The sequence below is a fragment of the Natator depressus genome, chromosome 3, assembly GCF_965152275.1.
Source record: "Natator depressus isolate rNatDep1 chromosome 3, rNatDep2.hap1, whole genome shotgun sequence".
NCBI classification, from domain to species: Eukaryota; Metazoa; Chordata; order Testudines; family Cheloniidae; genus Natator; species Natator depressus.
Genome location: NC_134236.1, coordinates 66,076,759 through 66,097,650, shown reverse-complemented (window position 1 = coordinate 66,097,650; position 20,892 = coordinate 66,076,759). Strand labels below are relative to the sequence as shown.

Sequence of the window (20,892 nt, the reverse complement as noted above, 5' to 3'; positions counted from 1 at the left end):
CCTTTATCAGCAGTAGAATATGCAGTGCCAATCCCTCACTTTTTGCCTTGATATAAATTGTATCCTTCCCTGTAGATTATAATACCATACAAGTGAATGTGAATATAGCACTAAACAATGTTTTGCCTCCTCACATATTGCTAATTACTCATTGGTAATGAGATTTAAAGGCTTTCACCATTAATTCTGTTTTCATCTTTTGATATAGACTATCATAAACTTGGCAATTTAGTTACCATAGCTAATGACCACCACTGAGATTAGAGATAATTTATTCACAACCTATGCACACTAAATGTGTTCAGGATTTCTCAGCTGCCTATAACAAAAACTAACGCGCGTGCTAGCTTTGTTTAGTGTTTATATAAATTAATGTACATACATTCAGAGTGCTGAGTTTTAACATTCAATGTACAGCTTTATTCTGATTTATATCTCTGCTTCTGCATTTGAATCCCTATTAGGGGAGACCTTCAGTGGAATGCTGGAGAAAAGAAGCTAACAGGAGGAGCTAACTGGCAACCAAAAGTAGCACCTGCAACATGGTCAACTGGTGTTCCTCCAACTGGTCCCTTGGTATGTAGTTCAGTAATTAATCCTAGCACTTCATGTCCAGCACCACTCAAGTGGTGATGAAATAAGAACAGATTATTACTACTGTGTACATAAACTGGGGTTCTTCCCTGTGTTTTTCTGGGGGACTGTGTGTGTACAATTGTGACTATTAATCAACATTAGCCACCTGTTAAACATGTTGTGATATCGGAGATACTTTAATTGTAACTGTAGGGAAATACTGTGGTATCTCTGACAGTGTCACTAAGATGGAAAACATTGATTTGAGACGACCAATGTCTGTGGGCCAGATCCTTAGCTGATGTAAATCAGCTTTGTGGAATTGATGTCAGTCGAACTACATTGGCCTACACCTGCTCAGGCTTTGTATATGTGCCAGAAAGAGTGGTCAGTTACTTCCAAGACAGTAGGGTGTGATATTTTTCTTTTAGTAATTTATGAGCAAAATGTTTCATGGGGCGGGATGGGGGGACATTTTTTGCAATCATTGTTTCAGCTTCCATTTAATGTGGGTGTGCAATTTTGATGAATGAATTAGTTACTATTTCAACTTTTTTTCTTACCAGAAAGGTTGGGCAATTTTCTATTATGTAAGTGAATTTAATTGTAAAGTTCTACTAATTCTACTTAGTTGTTGGGTTTTTTTGGTTTTTTTTTTAAACTAAACTTGAAAATACTAACTGCTCTTTGCCTATACTACAGGTCTTACAGCTGGCTTAAAGTTAGATGGAAATTGTCACTAATATATTAATGTGGCTGCTCTTACATGCCTGAGAGCATGTCATTGTGACCAGTTACTTAATCCACTAGCCTTTGTAGTACATTCATGAGAAACAACTTAGTAATAAGCTCTTTCATGGAAGTCAAGTTAAAAGCAGTTGTTTCAGGATATCCTTGTTCCCAGCAGATATTGAAATACTGAGGACCTGGAGGCATCTGGAGATTTATAATGAGATGTGGAACTTCCCTTCTAGTCACTCATTCAAACCCAGACTAGGCTGGTTGTAACTGAAAGTAGTTACCATCTGATAGGAATTCACTGGTCTCTAGGAAATGGGTTGGGTGGCTTTGGTAGAGTTCACAGTTCGCTGATGTCTAAAGCCAGTAAAAAAAATTAAAACTCTGCCAACAAGGATACCAGTGACATAGAAATGACTATGGAGATTGAAACCCTTAAAGTCCCTTCAGGTCAGTATTGAGATGCACTGACAGAGCAATATCGAAGATTGAACTGCTGCTTATGCTGTCTGTCCTTTGGCTGTGCCCAGTCTGACACTTTTTGAGAGTACTAAATTCACATGGAAATGTTAGCTACATGATTCTTCTTGCTGCTATTGTTTTAAACAATAGGAATGGACTTTAATTTTTATGTGAACTTTAATAGTTCTAGGACTGTTGAACTTTCTTTAAAGAGTCAAGCAGTTAAATTATTACTATATATTGTCTAGTGTCTATAATGGAGGGTACCTATGGCACTGCACAAAAACAGTAAAAGACACAAATTAATCATCGACGCTTATCTAAAGGTCCTAATCTTCAGCCAGACTACCTGTATTTGTATTGATCATTCAAAAGCCTGGCTTAGTAAAAATATTTGCCAAACTTCTGCTCTGGACCACTGTAGGAGGATACTTTTAAAGGCAGTGCTGGCTTTTAAAGAGTTTCTTCCACTCTCCTTGGAAGCCTGTTAGCGCGCGTGCACACACACCCTTCCTGAGAAGATATGCAGCAGTCCAACTGCCTCGGCCCTGAAGCTAGTGCTAGCTCTCCCAAGCATCCCCAGTAATTCTTGATACTCCGCAGAGTTCAGTTGAAAACATGGATGCTCTAGATTACTGTTTCACCCTTTAGGGATTCTGTGACCATTAAAGTAAGTGTTACTTGCTCTAACTGCTGTTAACACTCAGATCTTACAAAGGAATTTCTAAACAAGTTACATTTTACTCATAGACAAGGCACAATGGGTAAAGATCTATGGAAAATAGCTACATACAAATCCCTCCCTACTTCCCTCCCCTGTCCTCACCACTCTGGGAGCCCTTCGGGATTTCGTCAGTCCTTTCAGAATTGCAGGACCCTCCTTTCTTCCTGCCCAGCCATGCCTTTTATGTCCTGGTTGGTGAGAGAGCCCCTGCTAAGAGCAGTACTTGTTCTTATAAAGTTTCAGCCCTCTATATCAGGCAACCGCCTTCTTCCCCCAAGCAACTTCAGGTCCCTTGTCAGGTGATTTGTTGTTTGGTCCCCAAACTAGGGATTCTAGCTCCCTTGACCTGCAGCCAGCTCATTGCTCTAGGATGTTTCCATTTGAATGGAAGACCATCCAGGTTAATAATGACTCTTGAAAGCTCTCCATGGTTAGCACTCCTCCAATGGGCGCACAGATTCTGTGCTAATATCTCTTGGGTATTCCAGTCAAATATAGAGGCTAACAGGCAAAAGTGAAGGTGCAGCACATTTATAATCAAAATGGTGTACACAAAAGAAAATGGAGTTTGCAGACTGATATACAGACGTACAGTAATCCATCACAGTAATTAATTGACCAGGATCTATAGGTTTCTGTGTTGCTTATCTTGGATCAAGATAAACAACCCCAGATTTGTTATGTGTAACGTGTTCTAAACAGTCTTCATAATTCATTTTGTTTGGAGCAACAACCAGTCAAGGGTGCTAATGTAGCATCATAGAAATGTAGGGCTAGAAGGTACCTTGAGAGGTTATCTAGTTCATCCTCCGCACTGAGGCATGGCCACGTATAGTTAAACCATCCCTCACAAGTGTTTGCCTAATTTGTTCTTAAATGCCCAATGATAGGGATTCCACAACCTCCCTTGAAAGCCTGTTCAATTATTTATCTATCCTTATAGTTTGAAAGCCTTTCCTAATATATAACCTAAATCTCCCTCACTGCAGATTTAAGCCCGTTACTTCTTGTCCAACCTTCAGTGGATATTGAGGACAATTGATCACTGTCCTCTTTATAACAGATTTGAAGAGTATTACCTGGTGGGAAGAAGAGAAATGGGAAGTATTGTTGCAGTTCTGTACAGAAGATTTCCCTTGCAGTCATTTTCTAGTTGTATTAGATTAAGACATGGATAATAGATTGAAGCTGTTTTCAGAATTAAGAATTCTATCTGTAAAGCAGAACATACTGTGCAAATCCTAGTAAGAAGTGACTATCTAAAGTTTAATGTCATTGACATAAATATACCTTCTAGATACTTCCCTGGAAACCAAATTTTGAAGTTTCTAATGACCAGTTCTCAGTGTTTTGAGAATTAAAATGGCTGAATTGCCATAGAGGTGGGCTGCTGTGCAATTTGGGTAACATCTGTTACTTAACATTTTGTACAACAGTTCTGACATTTTTGATCTTGAAATACAATAAGATTTTTCCCCACTTTTATTCCATGTAATTGCAGTTGGATTTATAGAAATTATCATCTGTTGTTGTTGTTTTGGCTTTTAGACTGGAACTGTGCCTCCAGCAAGTGCTATTCCTCCTGCCTCAGGTGTCCCCCCAGTTGCACAGCCAGGAGCAGGATTTGGAATGGTGAGTGATATTTTTCTTCATTAAATAACTCTTCCTAATCAATTTTAGCAACCTTATATATTTTTAACTTCTTAATTTTGCAGCCTCCTGCTGGACCAAGTGTACCCATGATGTCTCAGCAGCCAGTTATGTATGGACAACCTATGATGAGGCCACCATTCGGAGTTGCATCTGGACCAGGTGCACAAGTAAGTCTGTTCTTTATATGTAAAATAATTAAGTTTTAAAGTAGAAATAGGGTGTTATTGGCATTGCATTCCATGCCCCCTTCCAGCCGTTTGTTGTGTAAGCTTTTCCTCCTATTAAACCCTGGCTGAAAACTTGGTTTTAAATGCTATCTATATACAGTTCTGAGTATATGGATAAAGGAGAACTTTATTGTGTTGGCGTTTAACTCCACTGAAGTGCATGTAGCCTTATGAGAATAAATCACATGAAAACTTCCCTTTATATGCGTGATATTCTTTTCTCTGCCCAAACAGAAAAGTTGGGTGTTGAACTTTCTTCAGTGTAGGGATAGTGATTGGTAAGCTTCTGCCAAAACAGTTGAGTCATTGACAAGAAGAAGACTAGAGGAAAAATGTTTTTCACTCATGTTAAATTCTGGCAATCATTTCCTTGATAAGTCCTGGCACTCTCTTCCCCCCCCTACCCCCACTTTGGAACAGAGACTTGAGAAATTTGGCAAGGGGGATGGCCTTTGTAAGGGATGTGTCTTTTGATGTCCCTGTGACAATGTGCCCAAATTTGGCCAAGTTATGAACATTTGAAAAATTGCTGAAAAATTGCACATGACCCTACCTCATTCAGGGCACAGGATGGACCTTCTCTGGGGATGAATAAGGGGCTATGTGGGGAGGGAATACTGTTGTCTGTAGGACACTTGTTTCACTTGTTGCTGAAGCTGGGGGATGTGTAGTGAATGAGATAGGGGACTGCAGGAATAATAGTATTGAAGATAAATACACGAATGGTGGAAGTACTTGCATACTACACTGATGAGCACTATAGATATAAGCCTATGAGGAAATTAATAATTCTGTCTTCAGAATGGGGTTTGAAATAGTGTGCCATAAACAAGGCATGGGCCACACATTGAGAAGTAAGGAAAAAACAAAGTATTGAACAGCAGCCCGTTAAATGAGTGTTGTCCATCCAATGCATTGAATGAGGTAGAGGTCCTGTGGAAAACATAGTATGGGATCACGCAATTGTGCATATGCATTATGATTCAGCCTAAGGGAGCCAAAATTAAGGTTGTTTGTGGAACCTTCATTCTCCTATTTCCTAACTTTTGAGAGCTTGTCTTTGCAACTTTAATCATGTTCTTTTGATGTAGTTCTTTTTTGTTTAATATTGTGTACGCTATAGCTTGACCTACTGTATGTTTGGCTTTTCCTTTGCATAAAGATTGCTTTATGCCAATGAACACTAGCTAAGTTATTCTGCAAAAATATATTGTGTATTCCATACATTGATGTTAAACGGTTGCTACAAAATATCAATTAAACTGCCTTCTTACCAGGTTAGTGCTCAAAACAATTCTCTAACTATCCAGTTAGAGAAATTCTAATCTGCTTGGGCAAGCGTATTAGGTATTGAGATGCTCTCTAAACTCCCTTATCATTGAATGGCTACACTGAACAGAATATTCACTGCTGCCAAATATGACTAGAAAGTTACTTAGAGAACCAGGACACCTTGTTTTGTCTTGAATTAAAATGTCTGCTAAGCATTGTCATAGAATCATAGAATACCAGGGTTGGAAGGGACTACAGGAGGTCGTCTAGTCCAACCCCCTTCTCAAAGTAGGACCAATCCCCAATTTTTGCCCCAGATCCCTAAATGGCCCCTCAAGGATTGAACTCACAACCCTGGGTTTAGCAGGCCAATGCTCAAACCACTGAGCTATCCCTCCCCAAATTACTGTCAAACTTTGTAGTAATTGTATTTGAAATTTAAACACAGGAGTCAAACAAGAGATGACCGAGAAAAGACACTGTTAAGCCCATAAATCAAGATCTCTAACTTTTTGCATGTTTGTAATGTGCTTGTTGTGTAGAATAAATCTACCTAATGCTTGTGTATCTGTTTCCTTTCTTTTTCTGCTTTCCTTGGCTGGTGTCTGTTTTGTTAGCTCTCTCCAAGCCCTACACCTGCCACTCAGAGTCCCAAGAAACCTCCAACAAAGGACCCATTAGCAGATCTTAACATCAAGGATTTCTTGTAAACAATTAAGGTATTCTGTGGCTGACTTTGAACTTACCTGGGTTATGTATTTAGTTTGCAGCAGTTAACTAGTATAAAACATTGCTACAAGCATACCACTCCCTTTAAATTTGAGTAAGAACCTGCAACTATTTGTAGAAAAATACAACTGTGAATGAGAACCGGGAGGTACAAGTTAAAGCCCTTTTAAAAGTGTTTTCAGGTTGTAAGATAGGTTTAAATCATAACTACTTCTCCATGCCATTCTGTTTGACAATCTTGTTTCTTTATGCTGCGGTTGTAGTAGATTTTTTTTATTAATAATAACTGTCCTCTTCACATAAATTCTTCTTGTGACTAGTCCTACACTGTAATCCTAATCTGGTGTGAGAAATTGATTTGTGGCCATAAAACTGATTTGGTATCACTGTTACGAATGAGTGCAATTCAGACTCCCAAACATGTGCATGTCCTCAAAGGATGCCAAATCTCTGTTAGGGTTGGAAGGGGGTATTGCCTGCATCCTTCATTGCTTCCAGCCCCATGGTCTCTCCATGTCTCCCTGTGGGGTGCTACAGGGCGTGGCTCTTCTGCACATCATGGCATAAGGCATTGAGCAGTGCTACGTAGAACAGCCTAGGGGAAGCATGGATTAGGGAGGGAACAAACACCTCTGAGGATACACTGAAAGAGAGAAGGGGAAATTAGGGGAGTAGGGAGCTGAGAGAATAAGAGGCAAAGAGGAGCAACCAAAAAAGAAGAAGAAGAAGAAGAAGAATAACTAATAATAATTAATTAATTAAAAAGGGTGGGGGAGGGAAAAGATAGTAACCATAATAAACCTTTCTGGGAAGGAATATGAGGGTTGATACCAGAACATCACAAAATGGTTTGAGGGAGCCAACCAATAAAATTTGAAGATCACCGAAGTAGAGAAGATAGGCTATGAGAAATTGTGTTGAATAGTCTTTTCTGCCATTTATTAGAATTAAACAAGAGAAAGTAGCAGCTTTACATCATCTCTGGTGATAGTTTTTTGTTGTACTCAGTACAATCCACAGCGTGTGAAAATTTGACATCAGGAAGAATTTGAGAATTGTCCTGATTCAATGACTGAAGAAGCTGCACCTTTGGTGACACGTAACCAGGGCCATCCTTACCCATACAGAAACAACACAGCTGCATGCTGCTCCAGCGGCCAGCCCGATCCCCCGGCCGGCTGAACTGGCCAGGAAAGCTACCCCTCCTCTGCCCCAGCCCCACCCCCACTGCATTCCTTCCCCTGAGCTATGTCCCGGGGGACTGCAGCAGGGGTCAGGCGCACCCTGCACTCACCAGGTGGCGGGAAATGGAGCGACCCGGCCCCAGCCCACTCTGTGCCGCTGGGGGGCAGTTCCCCCCAAGGCTGGGAGCCAGGGGAGTGGAGCAGAGCAGGTCAGGTCCACCCTGCGATCACCGGGTGGCAGGAAGTGGAGTGACCTGGCCCCAGCCCACTCCGCCAGCTTGTGCTGGGGGGGGAGGGGTGGTTCTCTCCTGCCCCTCCAAGCCTACTTCCGCCCCCCCACAGATCTTGGGCGCAGCCCTCTCCCACCCACCCCCCGTGGAGGCCTGGATCCATTTCTCCCCCCCATGGGGGGGGGGCTGCGTAGTGCACCACAATGTCTAGGGACGGCTCTGCATATAACTGTAGACAAAGTCAAACTGGGTTTTTCACTGATTGGCTCAGCCAGTGCAAACTCTCTCCAACATGCCCTTGTCTACACTTGAGGTCAACACTGTGCACCTACATCCATTGCTGGCTATAGATCAGCGGATCTCAAACTATAGGTTGGGACCCCAAAGTGGGTCATAACCCCATTTTAATGTGGTCACCAAGACTTGCTGGGGCCCGGTGCCAAAGCCTGAGCCCCACTGCTCGGGGTTGGGGCTGAAGCCCAAGGACTTAAATGGTGAGTGGCGGGGCTCAGGTTGCAGGTCCCCCACCTGGGGCTGAAGCCCTTGGGCTTCGGCTTTGGCCCCACAACCTCAGGTTTTGGCTTTGGGTCCCCTGCCTGGGGCGGCGAGCTCATGTAGGGGCAGGTCTCGGTCCCTCCTCCTGAGGCCATGCAGTAATTTTTGTCATCAGCAGGGGGTCGCAGTCCAATGAATTTTGAGAATCTCTGCTATAGATAGTGACCGAATTAGAGCTATTGGTGAGCATAGATAACCCATTGTAATTAGGACCCAGTGTCTCCAAAGAGCTCTACATAAGCACGATGGTCCAGTTGCAATATTGAGGCCCCAACTTGTTGGGGAGACACCTCCATCAGAGTTGAAGTTAGAAAATAGCTGAATTCTTAAATGTTTTTGTATGAAAGCCACTCCTCCAGAGAGTAGTTTCATAGCTGTTTTAGGTATGATAAGGGGGACTATTGATTCCTTTGTATACCAAGTTTGGCCTTAAAGCTGCTCTGCAAGCCATTTGAATCAAATTTGAGTCAGACTTGTGTCACTATTCCTTCTATTCCTACTCTGAAACCTATTCCTTCTAACTATGTTTTTGTCTTCACAGCTGCAGTTTTTCTGACTGGATAGTAAAAATGTGAGTTTGGCGTCTACAAATAGCAGATTGATGCTCAGAGTTTTAAAGTGAGCCACCAGTACCAAACCCAGTGCTTATTCAGACTTTCTCTTCCTTCTGAAACGTGTAGCACAGCTGTGAAAGTGAACATTAGGAATGTGTACTACCTTAGCTGTTATCCCTACTCTCTCTCAATTTGTGTACTTGGGTTATTTGTGTTCTACAGTTTAAACAATGGATGTATGTTTCTGATGCCTTCTAGTGCTTTTCTGAACCCATTCAGTGGGGGCAGATTATGCAGCTGTTGTGTGGTGAGCCATTTGGAGCGATGTCTGTGTGTTTTTGAAGGTTTCAATGTATATAACTTTTGACAAACACCTGAAATTTCCCTAAACGTTCAGTTTCTTCTTTATCTGTTACAAAACATAGTGTGATAATACCAATAGTAAGAAACACTTAACTAGACAAAATCTTTGTGTGGAATACATTTTTCCCAGTCACAGGAATTTCAGTTGTTGTGAGAAATGTTTTATTTTTGTGGCATTGTATATGTTATATTATAATTTAAAGTAATATAAAGGTAAATTTCCATAACAAATACTTCTTTCAGATTACTTTACCAACAATGAAAAATCATATCTGAAAGAATACTGTATTTATCACTTTTTTTATTTAAAATATATTTTAACTGTTTTTGAGTTCATTTAAATTCGCTTATTTATGAGTTCTTGCTAAATGCACTGAAAATAAGTAAAGGGTCAGTTTCTCTCCATGTAGTTGAAAAAAGCAGCCATGGTTGTGCTGACATTAAAGAATGTCAAATATGAAAGCACTCTTTGGTGTGTCTGTAGTTATAACATTATTGCATTTTTATTTAACTCTTTTATGTACATCTGTTGTTTTAGTGCTTACCTGTGTGTATACCTTAGTAGTGTATTTTCATTCCCCAACTATGCTGTGAGTAGTTTTTGTGCTATTTGTGACTAGACCTCATTCTGATCCAGAGAACCACACCCTTTACTGTACATATTGTGTTCTTTAATTTTTAGTTTGTTCTCCTACTGTTTGTGCTGATGGCTTGGCTTAAGATTTTGACTCTTAAATGAGGTCACTGTTGATCAGTGTTACAAGTGGCTTGGCAGCTCTTTGTTCAAAACATATTGAATTGGAAAGATGTTCACCTAAGTCTTTCAAATTAACTATTTAATCAATGTATGGTACCATTAAAAGTGGTTGTATCTGAATTAACTGTGGGGATAACATACACTGTAATGGGGAAAAAGTTATAGAAAGCTAATTTCAAAATAGCTTTTCTTTGTATTTTGGTTTAAGAACCCAGTGCATGTACGCCCTCTGAGATGCAATAAACACCCTTGATCAAAGTAAATATGAACACAAATACTGTCTGTCTAATTTCATAAAAGAAAAGGTCCAGGATTATAGCCACTAGTTCTCAATGTATTCATTCCACAGTTTTAAAAGTGCACCATTTTCCAAAAATTGTGTGTCTAACTACACCTGAGTCCCCTACTAAACTTTGACTTTTACAATCTGTTTCCTGTGGTTAAAATCTCTTTTCCCATATTGCTCTGTGAAATACTCATACAAGCAAAGAAAAAAGTTAAACTGACTAGGCACAAAGTGACATACTCTGGACAAAGTAATCCTCTTTTTCAATTTGTTCTCTTTAGTCTTTACGCCTCTGTAATGTATATGACATGTAACAAACAATTTATAGTTTACATGTCCTTCCAACTAAAAGACTTGATTTCACAAAAATTAAAATACTGAAACATTTAAAAACCACAATATAAACTTTAAATTTAAGTCAATCAGTACTGTTTTCCAGATGAGTTTCTAATTCTGAAACTGGTAGTAAAAATAGTTTGAAATTGTCTGACCTTACAATGCTGCAGCTATTTAGTAGTCTAACACAACTTTTAGAACAATTAATATTTAAAATAGATGCAAAGTCTTTGGACTAAATCCAGCCTTTGGCTAAATGGGTGAAGTTCACTGAAAATAACTGAAGTTGTACCTTAAGCCAGAACGGAATTTGGCACTTGTGATCATTTGAGTCATCCCAAAATGCTTTGCAGCAAAGATTCCATTTGAATTTTAAATTTCAAAAGTTTCCCTAACAGATACCTTGCTGCTGGTTTCTTTCATCCTTATCAAACAGATAAACATAGGCCCAAGCTCTGCAAATAAACTATATATAAAGTTATTCACGTGCATCAGTGTTTAGAAACTATGGGCTATTCTGTTAGTAATAAAGTCCAAGCTTGCACAGATAGTAGCCTCAACTTAAACTTAAAATAAAAAAACTTTATTGTAAAACTTTCCTTTAATTCATATGATGTAATGCCCAAAGGAACACACAGATCGACTCTTTACAGCCACGCTGTTTCCTGGGGCAAAAATGGATACAATGAATGGGAACACTCTTAAAGGCAAGCATAACTAAACACCAGGTAGAGATTATGTAGTCAAATATGTAACTAATGACCCAATCATACCCATCAAAGCAAAACTTCAGCTATTGAGTATCCAATTAATGCTTGCCAAGACAGATTAAATTTCAGAGTATGGCATAAATTCAACTTTGTTTATTGCTGTATGCTTTTTCTTTAAGAACTAGTTTCTCCATTCTTTAGTTACATTCTTTCTCCCTAAAATAGCACTCAAGTCTATTGTGTTGTTTTTTTAAATAAGCAACTTAACTGGATATCACTGTACTGAAGAGCTCTCTTTTTCTGTTAATTTGTTTGCTTGCAAGTTATATGCCATGCAGTACTGTAACATCATAAACAGGGCACTAAAGTCTATTTCTTGACCATTGTGGAGAGAAAAAGGGTTGCACTCGATGCCTGACATTGGGAAGAACAGCAAGACTCAACTGGCATTTCTGAAATATAGTGTGTAGAAAGTCACTGATTCCTAAACTATGCAGTAAATACAGGTTATTTCATAGAGGCATGGGAGAGTAGTAATTATATATAATACACACACAGCGTATATAAATTAAAATGACTGTTTTGAAAGGCATGTTAGAGGTAGGAAGAACCTCTTTATGATTTGCATTATAAAGAAAATAGGTATAATAGGCATGTGTTAAGGTCTTTTGAATTAGACACGGATGGTAACAATTGCTCAAAGTACCCAAATATTAACTGTTTTATGTTCTGAGGTGATATTCAAACACTTTCTCAATACCACTCATAAAACTGCTTGTTTTATGCTCCAGAAAGAGTTAATCCAAGAGGGATTCCCTTGTGATTACAGTCCTCCGTAATACACGACCACAGATGTAGGAAGAAAGTGTGCCACTAAGTAACAGTGACCTTAATATAATTCAGCTTGACCACTTCATAGGGAAGGGAATCTTATCAACAGCTAGTACACTCACACTGTGCCTCAAGAAAGGGGACTTCCTGTCCATGAAAAACCCCAACTGTACTACATAGAAGTCATCTAGGTTTGGAAGCGAAATCCTGAGAACTGTTATACAGACTGCTTTGAACATACATGATGTGGGCACACACTCTGAATCCAATAAGCAAGAAACAAGTGTAGGTGTTTTAATAGCCATAAGGAACAAGCGGGAATCAAGGTGTGTGTTGGGAGTGGAGATAATTGGTGCTACTCTCCCAAACCTTTCCCACATGCCTTCTTTTTTTTTTCTTTTCATAATAGGAGCAATCTTCTTCCCTGCATTGCTTTAATCTGTGTAGATCTAGCTCATATTTGTACAATCTGCAGATCTGTGAATGCTAATGTTTCCCAATAGACTCCAGGGTCTCACCCCCTTTTGCAGTCTGTAGGGGAAAGCTCCCTAGCCTACAGGAAATGAAGATCTGATGGGTTGCTTTCTCCCACCCCCTGGGGGAAAAGGGCAGCCAATCAGAATTGCTATATGTGGCAGGCAGTGCTTGCCCCCTCAGTAGCCAAGAGAAGGCTGCACTTGGGAGCTGTGGGGGGAGAGAGATGACGCTGTAGCTGTGACTCCACTTTCACAAGAGGGCAATGGGCAAAGAGAGAGCAGAAAGATCCCAGCAGCTAAGGGCCCATGCATCCCCTTAACTGAAAAAGTGTGTGGGCCTGCTCCTCCTCCTCAGAGCTCACCCATTGTTCGGTAGAGAGAAGGTGAAGGAGTGAGCTGAGCTACTGGATTCTTTCCTCTTCCCTTCTCCCTCCTGTGGTGGGAAAGTATCTGCCTAGCCTTCTGGCTTCCTCCTTTATCCCTGCTTCCCCCAGGCTTTAGGAGTGGGGGAAGGAGAGAGGCGGCCTCCACTGGAGCTGCCCCCTGTCAGTGGGTGTGAGAATAGGTAGGCCCTTCCCTAAAGGAAAGAGATGGGCACAGAATGAAACCTGAGAGGAGCAGGAAGTTAGAGATAGTGGAGGTCAGGGAGGGAGAGGTGGGGTAGAGTGACATACAGGATAGTTAGGCTTGGAAGGATTCAGTTTTTGTTGGTAAAAGTCTGTTTCACTGCGTACACACAAACCAACGAAAAACCTATTTCTATCAATAATAGAAACTTAGGTTGGGAAAGAAAGACATGTTGCTTGACAACTTTTTAGAGTTTGATTTAAGGATATTTACTTTGTAGATTTTTTTGATATGTGATGTGAACAATTTGTCTTAATGGTTATAGTTTTACGTTTTTTAATGTCAAGTTTTACTGTCATTAATTGCCTGATTCCCCCTCCCCACATAATTTCTTGCCACTGTGAAAATGTAAACCCATAAAAATGGAAAAATACTTAACACACAGAATTTTGTGCATCTGAAAACACAGCAACACACTGGGAGCACATGTTGAGCTGATTATTCACCAAGACCCCCAAATATTTTTCAGAATCACTGGATCTGAGGATAGAGTCCTGTAAGTATGGCCTACATTCTTTGTTCCTAGAAGTATACAGTTACATTAAAACACACATTGTTTCCTTGTGCCCAATTTACCAAGAGATCCAGATGGCTCTGTATCAGTGACCTATCCTCCCATTCCCCCAATGTTTGTCATCTGCAAACGTTATCAGTGATGATTTTATGTTTTCTTTCATTTTTTTATTGATAAAAATGCTAAATAGCGTAGAGCCACTGTCATAAATATAAAGGGAAGGCTAACCACCTTCAAATCCCTCCTGGTCAGAGGAAAAACCCTTTCACCTGTAAAGGGTTAAAAAGCTAAGATAATCTCGCTGACCAAAATGACCAATGAGGAGACAAGATACTTTCAAAGCTGGAGTGGGGGGGGAACAAAGGGTCCTCTCTGTCTGGGTGATGCTTTTGCCGGGACCAGAACAGGAGTGCACGTCAAAACTCCTGTAAAGAGTTAGTAAGCAATCTAGTTAGATATGTGTTAGATTCTGTTTTGTTTAAATGGCTGATAAAATAAGTTGTCCTGAATGGAATGTATATTCCTGTTTTTGTGTCTTTTTGTAACTTAAGGTTTTGCCTAGAGGGATTCTCTGTTTTGAATCTGATTACCCTGTAAGGTATTTACCATCCTGATTTTACAGAGGTGATTCTTTTACTTTAATTAAAATTCTTCTTTTAAGAACCTGATCGCTTTTTTCATTGTTCTTAAGATCCAAGGGTTTGGGTCTGTGTTCACCTATGCAAATTGGTGAGGATTTTTATCAAGCCTTCCCCAGGAAAGGGGGTGTAGTGCTTGGGGGGGATATTTTGGGGAGAGACATTTCCAAGTGAGCACTTCTCCTGTTCTTTGTGTAACACTTTGGTGGAAGCTTTTAACCTAAGCTGGTAAGAATAAGCTTAGGGGGTCTTTCATGCAGGTCCCCACATCTGTACCCTAGAGTTCAGAGTGGAAAAGGAACCTTGACAGCCACAAACAGATCCCTGGGGGACCCCACTGGAAATACACCTGCTTGATGATGATTCCCCATTTACAATTATATTTTGAGACCTATTAGTTAGCCAGATTTTAATCTACTTAATGTGTTAATTTTATGTAGTTTTTAATCAAAATGTTGTGCAGTACCAAGTCAAACACCTTACAGGAAATTTAAGTATATTACATCAACACTATTACTTTATCAGCCAAACTTGTAATCTCATCAAAAAAGGATATCAAGTTAGTTTGATGGGATCTATTTTTCATAAACCATTAATTATATTACCCTCCTCTCTTTAATTCTCTATTAATCAAGTCCCATATCAGCCTCTTCATTATCTTATCCAGGAATGATGTCAAACTGGCAGGCCTATAGTAACGTGGGTTATCCCACTTACCCTTCTTAAATATTTGAACAACATTAGCTTTCTTCCAGTCTTCTGGAACTTCCCCAGAGCTCGAGGCCTTATTGAAGATCAACATTAACGGTCCAGTGAGCTCCTAAACCAGCTCTTTTAAAACTGTTGGTTGCACATTATTCTGATCTGCTGATTTAAGTGTCTAACGTTAGTAGCTTCCCAGAGGACAATAATGGAATGAAAAGAGTGTTATCACCATATCATGAGACTATATCATTTCTGTTTTTCCCAAATACAGAAAGAAATATTTATAGAACACTTCTTTTTCTGCATTGTTGTTGATAGCAATGGTAGAATTATCTAGTAATGGACTTTTTGCTACAAGCTGGTTGCTCATTGGTTGGAAGTGACATAAGAAGAGACTTGGGTCATGGGTCGATCACAAGATGACTGAGTCACCAATGTGATGTGGTTGTGAAAAAGGCCAATGTGATCCTAGGATGTATCAGGTGAGTAATTCTCAGTAGAGATAGAGATGTATTAATGCCATTGTACAAGGCACTGGTAAGACCTCAGTTGGAATAGTGTGTACAGTTATGGTCATTCATGTTCAAGACCAATTTGGCAAACATAATTAGTTTTTAGAAGCTGAACAAATCTGAGTGTGATTGTCTGACATAGTTGCTTGTGATGGCACGGGTCATGTTCAGCAGCCCTGGGACTCACTTGCAGTTTTCCTTACATTCCTAAAAACTCATACTTCAGGGGTCAGGAGGGATTTCCTCCATGCCTCAAGGTATTCTGGGGGATGGGAGGGAAGATTGTCTCCTTTCTCTGAAGCATCAGAGATGGCCATGGCTTGACATGGGACATTGTGTGGGGTAGGCCAGAGCTTTGAGGTGGCACTGAGCATTCTCTCTCTCTCAGATGCTTGGCTGGCTGGCTGGTTCTTGCTCCCATGCTCTGGGTCTAACTGATTGCCATATGTGGAGATGAATTTTCCCCTACGTCAGATGGGCAGTGACCTTAAGGTGGGTGGGTTGGTTTGTTTGTTTTTTTTTGTCTTCCTCTGCAATGTGTGGTTGCGGGTCACTTGTTAGGATTATCTGGGTATCTCTGTCATTTCCCTGCCATTACTGTGGCCTCAAGCATTGGTGCACCTTGGTCCCTCCCTATTCTCTCCCTGTGACACAAAACAGCCTAGTATCTTCTGGGCTGAAATACTTTGGTCTAATTTCCATTGTTGGGTTTAGTGTGTGGGTGCTGGGTGGTGGTGTGGCCTGTGATAAACAGGAGGTCGGACTAGATGATCTCATGGTTCCTTCTGGCCCTAAACTCTGTCACGCTATATTTGCCCAGTAAATCAAGTTCATAGTACCATAGACATATGTAGCTTGAAAGTGTGATTGTGAAGGGCATGGGGCTTGTTTTGAGGTCATAAAGTTGTAATCACAAATTGTTTCTGAAATATTTCATTAGGGTTTTGCTAATGGTTTTAGAGAGAGAGTGTGAGCCTTGTTACCTAAAGTCACAGAATGGGAAAATGTAGTTATATGCATATGCCATGAGTAAAACAGAGTTAAGCGTTTAAATTCCAGTTGTGCCAACTCTCATGGTATTTGGTTTTTCCTAAAGCCCTAGCTTCTGGAATCAAGAGATTGCATGAGAATATCAGCTTTTTTTTTTTTAATTGCGTTTCTAGCCCTCATGGGGTGGATAAAGTTTGGAAAATGTGAGGCAAGTGTACCCTAAAGGGACAGAAACAAGAAGGTTTAATAGAAAAAAAAATCCAAAACTTATTTAAGAAAATCTGTTGATAAGGCAACTGTTGTTTTGGGGTCCTGAATTGTTAGTTTTTAATGTTTGAGCTTAGAATAATTTTGATTTGCTGTATGGAATATGCATTGTAACAAGTGTCTATTTAGAGCAGGCAAAATACTTATGGGTACTGTACTCTAAAACTGAGAGAAGAAAAACCCTCGTTGTTAAATATGAGCGAAACCAGTTCAGAAAACATCAGCTGTAATTCAGGAACAATCTAAGACCATCTTTTAACATTTGAAAGATGTTTAATTGTCTTAGTAGTAACATAGGGATTGGCTCCAAAATATTGACCAAAAATGGCCATGGAATGAAATGAGTTAAAATGATGGAGAAGGTTACTATACAGGTTGACTGGAAGAACAGTATATCTAAACCTGGAAAAACTAGCACTCCTGCAAGTGGAAAATTCAAGACTTTTTATATCCAGCCTTACCAGCTCTTAATGGTAACTTCACTTAACTTCAATAAATTACATTATATGATCTCAAAAGGGGCTGGGAGAGCTGAGTAATTTTTCACAAAACTAAAGCTACTATCATTAGATCAGTTTTCAATGGGCTGTGAAATGACTTTGCAGTGGCTTGTACAAAGCTTGAAGATGTAATGCTATAACCGGCTGACAATTCTTTTCATGGACTGAAGAAATTTGCTTGGCTACTTTCATGCATTTGGGTCTCCAAAAACTAAAATTGAAAAGAGCCCTGTCCCTCAGGGTTGCCATTGTAAATTTTCTTGGAAATTCAGGCCAAAATTTTCAAAACTTCTTCCTTAAAGACAGGCTTGTAGATCCAGGCTAAACTTATGTAGGAGTAGAGCTCAGCAAATAATGGATTTTTGCATTTGTTCGCAGTATCAAAATGTTGGAGGAAAATAATTTCAGATCGAACCAAAAATTAAAATTTCAGCAAATACAAATGTGTGAAAATTTCATTTAGGGGCAAACAAAACATTTACTTTTGACAAAATCAAAGTATTTTGTTTCAGCTCTGACCATTTTTGAATGTTTGAGTTTTTTAATAGAACTAAAAATGTTGGAAACGAGAATTTATTTTTGAAAATGTCAATGGAACATTTTGGTTTTTTCAGCCTTTTTGTTTTGAAGTAATTTGGGGAAAACATAAATTCGTGAAACATCTTGGGGCAGCTGAATCTGCATTTTTCACTCTCAGAAAACGTGTCAGCCAAAAAATCTTGCCTAGCTCTATTTAGTAGCCTACCGTCAGTCACCTTTTTATAATTTTGACCTTTGTGTCCTGCTCACAAATACAGTTTTGAAACGCTGTCTTATAATTTTATTTGTATCAAAACACGTGGTTAAAAATTTAGTGCCTCTCATCTCAGGATTTCAAATGTAACGAGCCACAACGTGAGTCTTGTTCTTTTTCTCTGATATGAGTACTGGCCCTAACTTCACCATTGACACTTTAGAGACCAATTAGTAGAACAAACTGAAAATATATTCCTCCGACAATGCCTCTTGAGACATTGCAATGCTTACTCAAGTAACAAAAATGCTGTGGACCCACCTGCTAACTGTACGGGTCTTCCCCACAGACTACTAGTTTTCCAGCCCTTCTAGAGTATGTCTACATTGCAAATAAAAACCCGTGGCTGGCCTGTTCCAGCTGACTTGGGCTCCCAGTGCTTGGACTTTGGGGCTGTTCCAGCTCTTGGACCCTCTGACCTCACAGGGTCCTAGATCCTGGGCTCCAGCATGATCCCAAACATCAACACTGCAATGAAGCAGCTCCTTAGCCCCAGTCAGCTGGCACAGGTTAGCCACAGGTGTCTAATTGTCGTGCAGACATATCCCTGAGGAAGGGAGCCGCTTGGCATTGCCTCATGTGGCAGACAGAGCTCTATCCCTCCTCTCAGGAGACAGCAAAAGTTGGTTGGGTAGTTGTTGGGTTTTTTTGTGTGGGGAAAGTCAATATCATTTTCATAAGCAAGGAGGAGAAGGAGGGAGAACAGAGCCCAGCAGCCCCAAGTGGCTCTATTCACAAGCAGGGAAGAGGGAGAAAAGTCAGCTGCTCTCTATTCCTCCTACCTGTGTGAGGAATCTCCAGACCTGCAGGAGGTACAGAAGTGGGCTGAGGGGCAAGTAGGGTGAGGATGGGTGTAAAATTAATTGATGTGTGGGATTAGGGGTACATAATTGTAGGGGTTGGGCAATGTACATAATTATCTGATGTAGGGGGTGGGCAAATGTGAGTCTGGGTGGAGAATTGATTAACTTGTACCATTGTGTTTGGGGAGGAGTTGGAAGCACCTACATCTTCAAGCAGCACGTGATTCATGTTTGAGTAACCGCAGGCAAAATTCAAATCTGCTGTTTGTTGGGTCACAAGATATGAGCAGGTATGTATACAAGCAGAGCTCATGATTCAGAAGAAGCAGCCATTTACAGTATATATGTAGAATAATTTCAAATTACAGAATATGCCATTAATATATTTAAGATTAGCGATTGCAATAGCTTGTTCTTAAATCATTCCACATAGTGTTAATCCATCTGTCTTCATAGTACACCTCTACCCTGATATAACACTATCCTCGGGAGCCAAAAAATCTTACCGCGTTATAGGTGAAACCGTGTTATATTGAACTTGCTTTGATCCACCCGAGCGCGCAGCCCTGCTCTTCCCCCCCCCTCCCTGGAGCAGTGCTTTACCGCGTTATATCCGAATTCATGTTATATTGGGTCTCGTTATATCGGGGTAGAGGTATATAGAGTTATTTTTCATGTTTCCAATATATATAAATCCACTGGGATAATATAACTCTTTCTCCAAATTATCTAATGAGTAGTTACAACAAACCTAAACCATCTACATTTATTTTTGAAAGATCAGCAAGGAATGGAAAAAGTGTACCTCTTTTAACAGGTGGAAAGACTTACCCTAATAGACTAACAAGGTGGTAATTAACATCAGTTCCTGATTAAAAAGAAAACATCATATGAAGAAAAGTAAGGGGGAAATCAGTAACGTTGACAGCATCCGGATCAAATCAACACAAGTTGATGAAAAAATAGCTTGCACCACGCAAATGTAAACTCTATACAAATGCTAAATGAGTAGACACAAATGTGCACAAATTTACAAAGAATTTGGTGAAGTGCCACATGATCTTATTTGAGGGATTATCTTCAATTAATCTGGAATAAATTAAAATGATTTGGTTTCTCAATTTGAGAAGTGGTTAGAGAGATAATAAAGGACAGGGAACTGTCTAGGAGGGTACAACAGGGAAGTATAAAGTGCTGTCTCACTTAATATTGGTATAAGTGACCCAGAAGAGGAAGCTGAGTTGCACTGAACTAAATTAGTAGAAAATACCAAACTGGGAAATACTGAAGAACTAAGAGAAGATTGTAAGAGACTGAGAAAGTAGGTAGAATTTATTGTGGTTTTTGACCCTGGGGAAAAATAAAAGTTAAGGATTGAGAGAACAGGTCTCTAATGGGAGGGAAATTGTAAGAAAGAAGTAATATTGATAGACTGAGGCTGTTTTGTAGAAGAAAACCGCAACAATGAAAACTACTCTGACAGTACCAGAGGACACTGTGTATACTGACCTCTGTCATATGACTGTCTCATATGTGACCCAAGCCTGGTGATTAGGACCAGGAAATAAAGGCTAGTCTCTTATCAGCACCTTATAAAACACTTCAACAGAAGGAGAACAATAAGGCTTTGGATAGTCTCTGTGGATGTTCAGCATTATTGTTCAGCAGAGCAACAACCAAAAACAGAAGACAATGAGGCATATGAGACAGGAACAGCCTTTCTTTGCAAAGTCTCTTGTTTTCAATTTACAACATCTGTGATGGAAACAGTAACCTCTACTGTGATTTTGAGTCCTGACCAAGCACTTCACAGCACACACATGCTCACAGCACTACCCTGAAATGAATGCATAGTCCCAACAGGAATTTCTTAGCACATA

The 20,892-nt window shown here is 40.0% G+C and overlaps 1 protein-coding gene across 1 annotated transcript in view; it reads left to right on the top strand.

Annotated features, from left to right (window-relative positions):
• SNAP91 (synaptosome associated protein 91) overlaps positions 1-10,328 on the top strand; it is a 137,016-nt gene extending 126,688 nt beyond the window's left edge. Inside the window, exons 26-30 of the mRNA XM_074948046.1 lie at positions 465-576; positions 4,049-4,132; positions 4,216-4,320; positions 6,270-6,371; positions 8,892-10,328. Of these exons, the coding sequence (XP_074804147.1) occupies positions 465-576; positions 4,049-4,132; positions 4,216-4,320; positions 6,270-6,362 (394 nt within the window). The 3' untranslated portion in view covers positions 6,363-6,371; positions 8,892-10,328. The remainder of the gene's footprint in view (positions 1-464; positions 577-4,048; positions 4,133-4,215; positions 4,321-6,269; positions 6,372-8,891) is intronic.
• The last annotated feature ends 10,564 nt before the right edge of the window (positions 10,329-20,892 follow it).